The sequence below is a fragment of the Phyllopteryx taeniolatus genome, chromosome 20 (assembly GCF_024500385.1).
Source record: "Phyllopteryx taeniolatus isolate TA_2022b chromosome 20, UOR_Ptae_1.2, whole genome shotgun sequence".
Classification (NCBI taxonomy): Eukaryota; Metazoa; Chordata; class Actinopteri; order Syngnathiformes; family Syngnathidae; genus Phyllopteryx; species Phyllopteryx taeniolatus.
The window spans coordinates 16,880,001-16,894,552 of NC_084521.1; the positions used below are offsets into that span (position 1 = coordinate 16,880,001).

Sequence of the window (14,552 nt, forward strand, 5' to 3'; positions counted from 1 at the left end):
GCGACGATCAAGTCACTCGTCAAGTTGAAGACGAATTCAATGGAGAAAAAGTCAACTTGGTGTCGGAACAAACTAGTAGCTTCGTGCTCACGCGCCGTGCGTTCCCAAGAAAATGTGGTTACCTGTCGAACAGTCTGCCGACGTGCGAGCAACAGAATAAGACTAAAGTTGATTTGGTTCCAGATTAAAAGAGCACAGCAGCACACTTCCCTGTCGTCGTCGTCGTCGTCTTCTTCTTCCGGAAGTGGTTTCTCCGACGGTTATTGCTCACGTGCGCCCCCTCGTGGCTCGTCATTCAATGGATGTGGTTTCTTTCTTTTTCACTTCGAACTGCTGCCAAACTGTTGGCTATGTTGCCAGTGTGTTGGTCCACCTCAAACATGTCGTCGTCTATTTCAGTCCAGCAAGCGCTTCTGCATCGCACGCGCACGCTTTGTTTCCATCGAGAGGTGCCAGGCACAATCATAGTTGCTATTTGTTGACCTATTACGTCACCGTCACACGCTCAGACAGGACGATGTTGACTTGACTGCTGAAAGAAGATGACAACAAGATAACATGACAAATTCAACAAAAACATGCTAAGAATAAATCACACGCTAACTCGCGCATAATGCGACAACATGAAAACACGATGACGTGAAAGTAACCGGACATGAAAACGCCACGAAAATAACATGCAAACATAACGTGACAAGATGATGTCATGCTAGTTGTCGTCACATGACGCACCCGACGAGAGGCTGAGTGCCATGTAAAGGGGGCGCGGTCCTGTTACCCTGCGGTCTCAAAAACCGTGACATCGTCAGATTTTTTGAACGTTGACACCCGAGGCGTCCCGCGCCATCAACGACACCATCTGGCGGCCATCTCGCGTGTTGTGACCTTCAAAGGTCCTTGAGGGGAGGGATGGCGGCCGGCCTCTGGGACCTCGCTGACGACGGCAACTCTTCCACTTTGCGCACACACACACACACACGAGCCGGCGATTGGCCGGCGTGGGCCAAAGTCAGCGAAAAGAAGGACGCGGGCGTGAGACGAGGGCAGACGGCGGACGGGACGGCAAGCGAGCGCCTTGAGGAGGTCACGGCGCGACGTTCTCCAGGCTCGTACTTTTGACTCTTCTTCTCTCGAGGCCAGGGCCGCACGACGTCTTCATCTTTCGGTCTTTAGTTTGAAAAGTTTGACTGAACTTTGATCTGAAATACATTTGGATATGCTCCTACATTTAAGCGCAGTGTTCATGTTCACAACAATAATCGACATACACTTTTTAGGAGTAAAGCCTTTCTTGTTTGTGCTGAACGTGTAGTAACGTTAGTCATTACGGAGAGAGGAGTATTGTTGTAGGTGCGACTGAGTGCTCGACTTTGACGCAGCCCGCTAAAGCAAATGGAACTCGTCTACGTCATCTTTGTGACTAAATGCATTTGTCGCAATCCAAGTTTCTCTTGACTTGAACTGCTTTTTGATGCTCCCGTTCCGAATCCGAATTCTCTTGATTTGCAAATATGTCAAGAACACACGAGGAATTTGTCTCCGGTCGTCGGAGCCGCTCGAGTACGCCAACAGACGGCCGTTTGGACTTTCCTAAAAAGACGCCTCCTTCTCCGCTTCCTCCCACATCCCAAAACCAAAAACATGCATGCTGGGTTCATTGAATTGGAAGGTTAACTCTTTTCTGCATCATTTCTCTTGCTTCCTAGCGCAATTCCTCGACGGGCGTCCTCTTTAGTTCGGCAGTCAAGTGAACCACGGCTTGTCATTATTGAGCGTGCAAAATGTCTTCGCCGAAACTGCAACAGGATGTCCGCGTATTCATCCAGGTTGCCAAGACGCTCCAGCCTGTGCGGTCTAAGCAGCCTTGAAGTTGGATCTTCGCTTCATTGGTCGCCGTCTTCAAGTTTGCGCCTGCGTCTCGGTATGAAGCGAACGAAGCAGCGATCGGGCGAGCCCAGAGCCGCGCGGGGGATCGCTCGCTACGCGTCGTTTCGCGTGTGGCGTAGCGCTGGCCTACAATGTGGTTTCCCCCGGTGGGACTTGACTTTTGCTTTGTTAAAGCCAGGGCTGAATCTGTGTGCTTTTACTTGTCCAGCGTTCGCGTTAGCTTGGGGGGGAATGGAGACAGCGGCGAGAATGAGCGAGGCGAGTCGAATGGCTGACCGTTCCAAAACAGCGACTGCGAGTCCGGGCCGCCGTGTGTGTTGAGCTCCGAGACAACGCTACAGAATTCTTTCTGTCGATATACTGTACAAGCATATCCCGCCATCTTTTGTTTCCCCCGCCGGCGCCGTGACGCGGTCCGCTCGGTGTAGTCGGTAGACTTTACACCGATTTTATCGGGCTGATCGATATTTTGCATTTTATGCCGATCGGCTTTAATGCCTTGATTCGCCGATCCGATCCGCAGAAGACATTTACTCCGCGTCGCCGCGTGCGCAGTATATTTGAATCCAAAAGCTAGTTAGTTTTTATCCTTGTCTTTTGACGTAGTATTGCAAATATCTGACGGCCAATAAAGTTCTTTAAAAAACAACACGTGATGCCCGGATCAGACGACAAGACAAATGTGCTCTTTCACGATTGCGCTGTCAGACTGCTGCAATCAAATCTTGTATTCCGATCCCACCGCATCCCGTTTTTTTACGATCATTGGGCTTTATGTCGTCAACTCAAATGCGACCGGGATACACCCGTTACCGTGGCGACGACAACAAGAGCGACAAAAAGTCGGCCGACTTTGTATTCTAAGGACAAAATGGGGGAAAACGTGTGCCGGTGGTCATCGGCGCTCAGCACAGGAGAGGACGTTCGCTTGAGGTACGTTCACGTACTTTGAACAAAAGCGTTATGTCGCCTAGCAAGCTAGTGCTAGCACAAAGGGTCGGACGTAAACATGCCGCCGTTCTGTCGAATCGTGCTCTAAAGTTTCGGTGTGGGTCAAGTCATTTAATTACAAATAAAGTCGTTTAATTCCAGGAAGTGATTTCTGTCACGTTGTCAAGTTGGTTTGACCCGACCGGTTAGAATCCACGATGTGACTCCAGCGCTGATTTCCGACCTTTCTGGAGCCAAGGAACATATTTTACAATTGAAAAAATCTCACGGCACAGCAACAAACCAAAATGTCACAAAAAGTGGATCCATTCATGACCGCGTTGACTCTCTGCCATCGAATCGAAGACCATTCATTGGTTCTGTCTGTCACTTTGCCTCACCGGCATAAATAGAGGAACAAAGACACATTATTTCTTGGAAATATCCTTTTTTGGAGCAATAAAGTCCACAAGTATATACAGTAAATGAACAGGTCATTTAAATAGACACGTTCCTCTATCATGATCGGTTATGTTTTTTTAAAACTCGCTGATCGGTAAAGCCAGGAAGCATAACGGCGCGTTTCCGTGTCCGGAGGTGACCCCCTAATGTTTAGCGTAATGTTTCCCAAAAACACGCGAAAACATGGCCAATACTCGAGAGCTCGTTACCGAGGCGACATCTTAATCATTGTTGCTGATGATGACGTGTGACTCACGCGCAGGACGTCATCGCGTTAGGAATGGCGACCGGAGCGAAGAAGGTAAAAAGCGGCGGCGGGCGGGCGGCCGGGCGGATTGGATGGCGTGATGACGACGTAGTACGTCTGTCCTCCTGCAGGGGGCGACAAACGGCAGCAGCAACTTCTCGCTAGCAGGCAGCTCCGCCTCCAGGGCCACGCCCACACCTGATAAAAGCATCGCAGAGTCTCCGCCCACCACACGGAGGTAAACGCACTTGATTGACACATGATGTTACACGCCAGCACCAGGAATGTTGAGTGTGTGTGTGTGTGTGTGTGCGCGCGCGCGCGCGCGCGCGCCAGACTGAGCTTCAGTGGGATGTTCAGGTCTGCCTGCAGGGAATCGAACCAGCAAACGTCGACCTCCCCCATCGCCATCAAATTCTTCTCACGCACCAAGAGGAGCAAACCCAGAGGTGTGTGTGTGTGTGTTCATTTTGGAAGAAATGTATGCGTGTATCTCAACGTGTACGTGTACGCGTCGGGCAACTTCCTCATGCGTCTTGTCGTGACGTACTTGCCCAATAAAGCTGATTGTGATTATTGCGTGTATGTGTCAACGTGTGTCAATGTGAGTGTGGAAGTGTGTGAGCTTTCATCTGTTTGATGATTCCCGCATGTCCATCTTCACCTTGATCTTCATGCCCGCTCGTCATCGTCACCCAGCCTTCAGCCTGTCGTGCCCGGCCCCTCCGGCCCCCCCGGCCCCTCCGCCGCCAGCCCCCCTCCACGCCCCCTCCGGCCCCGGGCAGGCGGGCGCCTTCCCCCTGGAGACGTACGCCGTCGAGCCCCGACGTCTGCGAGCCTTCTCGTCGCCCCCGGATGCCGGACGGCGCTCGTCCTCCTCTTCGTCATCATCAGCCTCATCCTGTCACCTGACACCTTTGGCCCCACCTCTTCCTCTTGGCGGACAGCTGTGAAAGTTTTATTTGCACCTGAAATCGAGACATTACTACGGAAGTGGTTTCCTGCCACACCGGAAAAAATATCAAATAAAGCTCAGTGTCACGCTCAAACGTGATGAATTTGATTTCTGCATGCGCCTGAACATCCATCCGTCCATTTTCTGCACTGCTTCTCCTCACGAGGGTCGCGGGCGTGCCTTTGGACAAGGGGCGGGGTCCACTCTCAACTGGTCGCTAGCCAATCGCAGGGCACATACAAACAAACAACCACGCGCGCTCACAATCCCACCCACGGGCAATTTAGAGTTTTGGGGATGCGGGAGGAAACCGGAGTACCCGCGCGCTCCACAAACAGGAAGTTGGCGCGTGCGCTCTCCGTGTTGAGGCCTCAGCATCTTCGAGGCGGCGCGGTCATTGATCCGGAACAAGATCCACCGACTTCCCGTCATCGGCCCGTCGAGTGGCAACGCGCTTCACACCTTGCGAGTGCCCCGCGCCCGCCCGGAGGGGGCGCCGCTGAGCTCTCGGTAAACCGCGCGTGTGTGTGTGTGTGCGTCCGCCGTGCGAGATGCCCAAGGCCGCCTTCGTGAAAAAGACGCTCGAGGAAGTGGGCGTGGACATACAACAGCCAATCGTGTCCTGCATTCGGTAATATTGTCCTGCCTGGAAACCAGGTGGGAACTACGTGTATAACGTGTCCGTGTCCTTGTTCAAATACCGGAAGGCGGACCCGCGCTCTTCGCAGGCGACCCCAAATCGCCGCAATCCATGAATGCTTGACGGCCGTTAAAATTGGAGTGAAAAACGGTTACTTTTTTTAAACCCTCCAAAATCTCGAATAAGCCGGGAAAATACAGCAACAAGCGGTAAAGCAAAAACATTGAAACAAATAAATAAAACATTGAAAATAAACATTCCCCGCTTCCTCATTTTTGATGGAGTGGACCGAGATCAGGGGGAACCCACACGCCGATCACGCTGGATCGTGGGGAAGAGTACGTTGAAAAGTCGACACAAGGTCAAAGTTCACATGGAACGATAGATTACTGAAATGTCAATCCAAAGTCCAATATCACAAAGCTTTTCAGAGTCGTGGATATCGAAGACGCATTAGATATGGCGTGCGCGTGCGTACATCTACTCCAAGTTCGACGTCATCGTGAGTACAGCCGCCAAACGTTCTTAGACCAGCGGTCGCCGGGCCGGGCGATAACCGTTTGTGGTTTGTCGCTCAGAACCTGGCAGCGGCGAGACGTACGGCGGCCTGGACGTGACGGTCACGCGGGCGCTCCGGCACCGCTCGCAGTACTTCGAAGGCGTCGTGAAGTGCAACAAGATGGAGACGCCTGGAGGCCATTGGGCCCGCGTCGTCAAGGCCGAGGTGACGGCGCCGCCGCCGCCGCCGCCGCCCTACCGCTACGCAGCTGGACCGAGATGAGCCTCATCCAATATGGATCACATTTGTACAAAATCAAAAGCACAAGTTTGTTACGGTTACGGTTGATGGGATTCAACTCAAGTCGCATGCTTCTTTTCCTGCCTGGCAGCAGTGGGGTGTGTCCTACCAGGATGCAGCAGCCAATCATATCGCAGCAGGGCGTGTCCTGCCTAGAAATCCAGTGGGATTCATCAGAATGCGCCCCAGACACGTTCCCCAAATAGTTCGCTGAAGATTTACCCGATTGTCCAGTTTCAAACTTGACGGGTGAGCTGCAAAACTATTTGTATACAAATCAAATTCAAAAGTCGACTTCACATAATGTCCTCTTTAATGAAGATTCATCAAGTATTCGACTTCATTATGAAGACAATTAGTCTCATTGAAAATTCTTGTGTGACGTCTTGTTTAAGGACTTTTTCGTGTTTGTGTAAACAAATGTTTGTCTGTTGTGTTCATCACTTCCATGTCTTAATTTAGCCAACTGAAGAAATGCGCCATCCTAATTACAAAGATGGCCCCGCCCCCCCCCCCGATGTTGATGCCAGAACATTGCACACGCGCATGCCAACCTTTGCTTTCTGCTGCAACATGCACACGTGTGCAATTGGGGTGACAGGATGGTGTACGGAATCATTATGCCTAAAGGCTAGTCCTGTTATTATGGGATGCATTCTGCACATTCGTCATCATTGAACACAAACTTGAGTTCGGGTTCATGTTGGCCAATCAGGTGAGTGTCAACTGTTCAGGGGCGGAGCTCCTGCAGGACTTTCTTCTCCAGTCGGGCGAAACGTTGCAGCATCTCATTGTACACCTGATGCGGGCGGACGTGCGTGTACGCACACACACACGCACACACACACACGCACGCACACCTGTCAAAAGGTGATACACTACTGCCATGTTGAAGGAAAATCACACATTCATTTGGGCAAATGGTGTATTATTATACCTTGCATTTTTTTATATACTTGTACATAGATATACTTTATAATCCTGTGAGGAAAATGTAATGGTATTTATTTATAACTGATATTTCAATGAAAGTATAACAATGTATTTCTTGTCAGCTAGGCGCTCAGCAGTTTTTGTTGTTTTTATTTTGTGGGCATAAGCAGGGAAGGCTGCGGCTGTGCCAGCCGTTTGATTACGAGGACGAAGAAATGGCGCTCACATCGAGCTGGTACTGCCCCCGTGTGTGTGTGTGTACCTGTTGCGCACGGGGCTGCGGGGTGGCGGCAAGTCGTGCTTCCGGAGCTTTCTTCAGGACATCAAAAAAGGAGATTCCTGATTGGTCGAGCACACCTGAAAGGACATCGACCAATCAGTGCGTGAGGGTCATTGTTCGGGTCACACTTAGTCATCGTCACAATACGACGAAGGCCTGGTAGGCACATACAGATTTTTCTAATCTTGAAAGATTTTTAGACTGTGCCAGACCCTACGCATGAAGATTTATTAAAAAAAAAAAAGACAAAAAAATCAGGCAGTGAACAGTTTTGGTTGAAATTGTGTGCAGTGTGCTCCGATATTTTCAACACAGAAAGATTCTGTTCCACCACCAATCTCAAAATCTCGCGTGAGCTCACAAAACCGAAGAAGAAACACTTCCGGATACGCGCCGATGTTTCCCGAGGGTTTACGGAGATTACCGGAGCCGGGAGCCTTGTAAAATGGCCACGTCCCTGAAAAACGAACATCCATCCATCCATCCATTCCCTGTCGCGCTTCTCCTCACGCGGGTCGCGGGTGTGCTGGCGCCCATCCCAGCCGTCTTCTGGCGAGAGGCGGCGTACGCCCTGAACTGGTCGCCAGCCAATCGCAGGGCACATTGAAACAAACAACCATTCGCAATTTAGAGTCTTCAATCAACATATCAAGCATATTTTTGGGATGCGGGAGGAAAGCGGAGTACCCGGAGAAAGCCCACAGAGGGCACGGGGAGAACATGCGGGGCTGGGATTTGAAAAAGTGCGAGGCAGATGTGCTGCCAGCTAAGACACGTTTGGACCCATTTGTGGCCTTTGCCTTTTTCTCGATCGGCTCCATCCTATTGCACGTCACAATTGTGGCCGTCACCACTGAGGAGAGGTCGCACGTTCAATCTTTAAGATTGTTGCTCCAGACCTGGTTCCGATCCGAATCCACTCTTAACACACCTCAGACCTAAGGACAATCTTAGAGGATCATCTTAGAAGACTTTAGATTGTCCGGCGTTTGACGTGCTTGCTCACAAAAACAGGCCGATTGTCTTTGTGTACGGGCCTTCCTTCCTTCCTTCCTTCCTTGCTCACGTGTCCTTCCTTCCTTCCTTCTTTCCTTGTCTACCTTCCTTCACTTTTCCTGGCCCAAGTGTCTTTCCTTCCTTCCTTCCTTCCTTTGTTCCTTTCTTCCCGTTTTACCTTCCTTCCTTCCGCTTGCAGAGAAGAAGAATGAGGACGTTATCATCACACGTCACACTTTTGTCAGCATCCAAGGTGGACAAAAGGCTAGCATTAGCATACCGTGCAGCGCTCTGTAGGCGGAGCCGAGGCAAGCCGAGTCGGACACGTCAATGGTGTAAACTGGGGCATTAAACACGTCACACAACACCTGAAACGCACGAATACACAAATATTGCGCGAGATTGGCATGACAATCGTACATCATTAGCGCGTCAGCTTTCCCACTGACCTGCAGGATGTCTTTGTTACACGAGGCTCCGCCCGTTGCCAAAATTCGACTTCCTGGAACTGAAAGCAGACGAGACTCATGGGAGATGTGTGTGTGTGTGTGTGTCTATTGGGGAATATGTGTGTGTGTTCGCACCGACGGAGTAACCCAGATGCTCGGCGTGGAGTCGGCGTGACAGGAACTGACCCTCCACCAGGGCCCGCACCTCCATCTGAGCGCTCACGGACGCCACCTGCGGGACAACGAGAACTGTCACAACACACATGCAAACACCCCCCAAAATTATAAAATAAACATTGTAGGGGGGTTTGAAAACGTAAAATAAATCAAGCAACCTGGAAGACTCTGAAGAGTACGATAAGGCAAAATTAAAAAACAAAAACATGTACTTCCGCCGCTCAAGTACATGTGGGGGTCCACATTTAAGATTCCAATTCAATTTGCTTTTTGCGACTTATCCCAAGCGGGTCCCGAGCACGCAGGCGGAACCTCAGACCGATGAGTTCGCATATTCGTCCGCCGCACAGTGATCTTCACAATTGCATGTGTGTGTGTGTGTGTGTGTGTAGATGGTGGATGCGTGGAATGGATCTAGCCGCCAGCGTTCCGGGAGTACGAAACATCCTAAGACGGTGGGTGACCCCGGAATGCACCCACCTCATTGTCATCGGCATCAAAGAGATGAACTCCCAGCGCAGGGGGCGTGATCTCCATCACGTCGAAATAAAAGCCTGCAAACAGGAGGTCAGAGGAAGCAAGGGAGCAAGGAAGCAAGGGAGTACTGACGGAAGGAAAGGAGTGGAAGTATACCGATGCATCCGTTGTTTCCGAGAGGAGTTCGTCTCAAAGCAGCGGAGAAAAGTTCCCATGACGCTCGAGCACAGCGGTTCCTCAGCCGCTCTCGGGTCAAAGATCCGTTCTTGAAGCTGACGACGCACACGAGCGCGCACGTGTTTGCGTCGGTCGCATCGGCAACACACAAAAACACGCAAACGCAAAATCCCACCACAACAAGGCCATGAATTGTCGCCAGTCCACGGGATTGACGAACACGTGACCTTCGAGAGCCGGACGAGCGTCCTGCAGCCACACGAACGCCGTGTCGCTAGTGCCCAGACTCACCTACAACACACACGCACGCACGCACAGTCACTAGTACCAAGACGCACGCACTCACGCACACACACACACTTACAGCCAGGTCTCCCTGCTGGAGTCTCATTCCTGCCAAAGACGCTGAGGAACAAGAAAATCATCATCATCATCATCATCCTCATCTCGCCCTAGTCATCACGCTCTTGGCGGGCGAAGCGACGGCACGATTGACAGGCAGCTCGCCGAGCCGAGGGGAAGGTCGCGCCAGCGTCACCTGGGTTGTCTCCGGTGAAGGCAACCACCGCGCACGTGTCCGAGAACCCGAACCTGCGAACCCAGTAGGACGACACGGCGCCCTGAAGGTCCCGCCGGGTTAGAGGTCACGAACGGGTCACCGGGGGGGACCCGCTCGTGACCGTAGTCTCACCAGCACGGACGCGGACGGCAGCGGCGTTCCCAGCAGGAGGTCCAGACCGGGACACACGGCCTCCAGGCACACCTCGCTCCACTTTTTGCTCCTGATGTCCAGAAGGTTCATTCCGGAACCTTCAGGATGGATATGTTGACATCATGAGTGACAAGGTGAATATCCTTCCATCCATCCATCCATCCATCCGTCCGTCCGTTTTCCGAGCCGCTTCTCCTCACGCGGGTCGCGGGCGTGCCGGAGCCTACCCCAGCTGTCATCGGGCGAGAGGCGGGGTACACCCTCAACTGGTTGCCAGCCAATCGCAGGGCACATACAAACAAACCACCATACGCACCCACGGGCAATCGAGAGTCTCCAATGAATGCATGTTTTTGGGATGTGGGAGGAAAGCGGAGCGCCCGGAGAAAAGCCACGCAGGCGCGGGGAGAACGTGCAAACTCCGCACAGGCGGGGCCGGGGATCGAACCCGGGTCCTCACAACTGTGAGGAAGACACTCTAACCGGTGCCGCCCACTACAGAGACAAGATATTTAATGTTCAAACTGATAAACGTAATTGTTTTGAGCAAATAATCATTCACTTCGAATTTGATGGCAAAAAAGCTGCGACAGGAGAAAGTTGAGGAATGCTCATCGAACGCGTGTTTGGAACATCCCGCAGGTGAACAGGCGGGTGCCATGATTGGCTAGAAAAGGAGCTTCACCTCTTTGTAAATGGCCGAACAGTTTAAGGACAATGTTCCTCAACGTACAACTGCAAGGAATTGAGGGATTTCATCATCTACGGTCCAGAATGTCATCCAAAGGTTCAGAGAATCTGGAGAAATCACCGCATCTAAGCGGCGAGGCCCACAACCGACATTGAATGCCCGTGACCTTCCATCCCTCAGGCGGCGCTGCATCAAAAGCCGACATCAGTGTGTGATAGAAAATCGGAGTTTTGTAAAGAAACGAGAGATTGTATTTGAAATGTAGTGTCGTCGCACCCGAATGTTTGTGTCATTAAACTTTGGCCGCTGACCGTCACTGTAGTCGATGGCGGCGTAACCGCCGAGGAAGAGTGATGCCGCGAAGCTGCTGACCAATGAGATCCTCTGAAACAGAGGTTACCCCGAGGTCAATCAGGCCACATCTGAAACGGGTGCTCGGCTCCATGGGCACCAACTGACCTCAGTGTCCCGGAACTGTTGTGGTCGTTCCTCCCGCATTTTGGCAATTTGACTTCCTGTGAAACGCTGCACAAACACAAACACAAACACAAACACAAACACAAGCACAAGCACATCTCTGTGTGATGTGATGTGTGTGTGTGTGTGCGCTGATGTAAATGTTGAAGCGCTTTGTTTCTTCAATTTTGTGTTTATTCTAATGTCTGGTACCGTTAAAGGTATAATACAACGCACGCGACAAAAATGCAGCCGATTGCATAATACTCGTGTCCTATTGGACAAGCAGAAGCTGAACTCTATTACCAATCATTTTTGTTACTATCGAGACAATTGCAAGATAGCAGCTCTTAAATTAAACTACCATCAGCTATTTTCATCGTTATATTGTCCAAAAAAAGTACTTTTAGTTTTACCAGCCATTCAAAAAATGAACTAAAACTGAAGAAACAAGGGTGGTCTCATGTCTTTTTGCGTGGCTGTGTATTTGTGAGGACGACCTCATAGGCCCTGGAGCCCGTGATGTCTGCCAGCTTGGCGGCGCCCCCTGCCGCCTCCTGCAGGCGCGCACACTGGCGCCCGCTGCTCGAGTCCATCCACACGGGGCAGTCGCGCACGGAGAAACAGTCCTGAAACGCAAGATCCCGTCGAGCACATGAGCGTATACGCCCGCCAGCCCGCGCGCACGCCCGCACGCACGCACGCAGACCTTGAGCTGGTGGCTCAGACTGAAATGGTGGCGGAGCCGCCGGAGGGTCGCGGCCGCTCCGTTCTTCCAATAGACGCTGCCGTGTTGCTGAGAGGACGACAGCAGGACGTTGCCCACAAAGCACTTTGACTGACAGCGTGAGGAAAAGGTCACAAGGTCACCTGACCGCTGCCCGACAGCGCTCGCACCCTGGAGAAGTCAAAGCCCGCTGCCCGCATCTGCTCCAATAGGAGGTCCAGAGCCTGAAGAGCGCCCGCGAATATTAACGAGTGCACGCGAGGCTCTCGTGTCACACGAACTCGTACCTGGACCCACATGAGGGCGGGCGACGTGACCGTCAGACCATCCGTACCCACGTGGACGCCCCCCTCCGTCCTGCACCCCCCCAAAATCAAAGTTATTTGATTAGTCATCAAGATATCATTAATGTTCCATCAACTCGTTAAATGTGGTGAAACTGGTAACTGACTGGGCTAAATGTGCATGTAGACTGTGTTGCGATATCGTCTGATCCAAAATGCAAATAAGCATACTGGTACCATATGGTAATATGGTCCTTCTCCAAAATGTGACCAACTGTACGCAAGCGTGGCTTTTTGCCAATTGTGTGCTTGTGTTTTCTTTTGACCTCAAGGCTGCAAATTTGGAGATGCCGACCTGGTTTTCATTGCTGGCCCCAGCTGGGTCACTGTTGTACTCAACAGGATGCAGCCCGAACAGTCAACTCAACGAGTCACTTAGACCAACTTTAGATGATTGTTCTTTTTGTATGACAGCAGCAGTAGTAGAAGTAGTAGAAGTGTACCTGAACTCTGGCAGTTGCGAGTCAAAATGCACTTGGTCCTGGTGGATGACGTTGAGGTTGTGATCGATGGCAAGCACCTTTAGCTTCACAAAACAGAAGATGGCGTCATTTGTTTGTTTTGGGGAAATGTGTGTGGTTAATAACTAACTTTGGTTTGTGTTGCAATCGCAAATGTTTCAATTAAGAGAGATTCTTGACCGTTTGGAAAGGTTAATAGAGTGACCGGCCGTCACGAGTTAGCGTCTGTTTTTTGTTTTTACCTGCTGAGTGCTGAAATCGAAGCCCAGGTACACTTCACCTTCGAGCACGGCCGCCATCTTGCGCTGACGGGGCAGAGGGGGAGGAGTCGTACTTTAAAGGGACAGGGCCACGTTGTGATTGGATGGCTCGTTAGACGTAGCTCGACGCCTCTCATCCTTCACTTGGAGCAACCACATTCCTGGTGGGCTCTTCACTTGTTCCAATTCACAACGTCGGGAATCTGAACATTCACTTGTCACTCACTAATGGCCAACCTCCAGCCATTTTCTGTAGTGCTTCTCCTCACGCGGGTCGCGGGCGTGCCGGAGCCTATCCCAGCTGTCATCGGGCAGGAGGCGGGGTACAGCCTGAACCGGTAGCCAGCCAATCGCAGGGCACAGACCAACAAACAAACAACCATTCGCACTCCGGAGTGCCCGGAGAAAAGCCACGCAGGCACGGGGAGAACACGCAAACTCCACACAGTCGGTCGGGGCCGGGGATTGAACCCACGTCCTCAGAACCGTGAGGCTGAGGCTCTAACCGGTCGGCCACCGTGCCTAATGGACAACAATATAATAATAATAATAATAATTGATATAGTACATCTAAAATGACAAAGGGGTGCCTAATAATAAATCATTGGGGTAATTACAAAATGTAGTATGTTAGCGGTAATGTTGGTTTCAGCTAACGAGTTGAGAAGTTGACCTCGGTCTTCCTTAGGTCTAACCTAAAATAAAAGATTTAAAAAAAAAATCCACCACTGTGCGAGCATTACTCAAGAGTATTTCATTATTCACGACTCGAGCTATCAATCAATCATAATTACTCCGAATTGAACATAAGGAACTTGTTACAGTGAAAAGTTTCTATTCAGAGAATCCAAATAAGTTTAGTGAGCCCAGTCTGGATCGGTCTCATGTCGAGGGCACAGCAATCGGTGGAAAGGCTGCCGGAAATCCGGGCTTTGGCTTCATCCGAGCCCGATGCGAAAGCCCAGTGCTGTGTCCTCATTTAACGTGGATTGTATCAAGAGTACTTTGAAAGCTTCAAATGGACCCGTTCGCTCCAGTCTCTTCCCGCAAGCCGTTCGACGAAAGCGGGGATGTCGACGGGCCGCATTGTGGTTCCGATTTCCCTCAGAGGACCGTTACGACCCCGTAGATGTTTCGTCGCCTCGTCGTATTAGCGCACGCACACGACAAACCTTGACGGCCAACAGCGGCGTTAGGGCGGATTACAGCGGGGATCTGACCGGCAGGCGGGTGAGGAGAAAGCCAGGTGGGAAACGTCTCAGGGGCGTTTCTGCAGAGAAAGGTCCGCGTCGCAACTGGCACAGGAGCTATCCCACTCCAGAGTCCAGATTTTTCAAATGCGATAGACGCATTTGAAAAATCAAAGCAGTCGTTTTGTATTTGGACACGTTGCCAAGCGTCGACATACGTCGACTGGATCTTTCGAACGCCGAGCTCCACATCGCATCGACGGCCGATGCCGCTCGTGAGCTAACGCTAACACACGAGCTGA

General features: G+C 51.4%; 3 protein-coding genes across 14 annotated transcripts in view; 1 reads left to right on the forward strand and 2 right to left on the reverse strand.

Annotated features, from left to right (window-relative positions):
* The window catches only part of LOC133470586 (zinc finger protein ZFP2-like), a 7,298-nt gene extending 6,704 nt beyond the window's left edge, over window positions 1-594 (reverse strand). The window contains exon 1 of the mRNA XM_061759141.1: window positions 123-594. The gene's annotated coding sequence lies outside the window, so the exon portion shown is untranslated. The remainder of the gene's footprint in view (window positions 1-122) is intronic.
* A 156-nt stretch (window positions 595-750) lies between these two features.
* Window positions 751-4,589, forward strand: LOC133470593 (5'-AMP-activated protein kinase subunit gamma-2-like). 2 transcript variants are annotated; one of them, XM_061759156.1, is made up of 5 exons: window positions 751-1,105; window positions 3,542-3,580; window positions 3,658-3,764; window positions 3,863-3,975; window positions 4,226-4,589. In XM_061759156.1, exons 2-5 carry the CDS (start codon window positions 3,560-3,562, stop codon window positions 4,477-4,479), a joined length of 495 nt encoding a protein of 164 aa, XP_061615140.1. In that variant the 5' UTR covers window positions 751-1,105; window positions 3,542-3,559; the 3' UTR covers window positions 4,480-4,589. The 2 variants fall into 2 exon arrangements, with proteins under 2 accessions (XP_061615140.1, XP_061615141.1); XM_061759157.1 differs by lacking the exon at window positions 751-1,105 and adding an exon at window positions 2,480-2,820.
* A 1,626-nt stretch (window positions 4,590-6,215) lies between these two features.
* On the reverse strand, window positions 6,216-14,416 carry xylb (xylulokinase homolog (H. influenzae)). Of its 11 annotated transcripts, XR_009786020.1 has the most exons (20): window positions 13,043-14,416; window positions 12,783-12,865; window positions 12,283-12,352; window positions 12,139-12,219; window positions 11,978-12,064; window positions 11,769-11,897; window positions 11,272-11,337; window positions 11,124-11,196; window positions 10,101-10,219; window positions 9,948-10,029; window positions 9,774-9,814; window positions 9,585-9,700; window positions 9,389-9,504; window positions 9,236-9,309; window positions 8,714-8,810; window positions 8,579-8,637; window positions 8,410-8,497; window positions 8,308-8,321; window positions 7,116-7,210; window positions 6,216-6,719 (listed from the first exon to the last, which is right to left on the reverse strand). XR_009786020.1 is itself a non-coding variant. In XM_061759143.1 (19 exons), the coding sequence occupies exons 1-19, from the start codon at window positions 13,097-13,099 to the stop codon at window positions 6,651-6,653; spliced, it is 1,587 nt and encodes a 528-aa protein (XP_061615127.1). In that variant the 5' UTR covers window positions 13,100-14,416; the 3' UTR covers window positions 6,216-6,650. The 11 variants fall into 11 exon arrangements, 8 of the variants coding, with proteins under 8 accessions (XP_061615127.1, XP_061615126.1, XP_061615133.1 ...); XM_061759143.1 differs by lacking the exon at window positions 8,308-8,321 and having other exon boundaries at window positions 12,144-12,219; window positions 12,293-12,352; XM_061759142.1 differs by lacking the exon at window positions 8,308-8,321.
* Window positions 14,417-14,552: the final 136 nt, after the last annotated feature.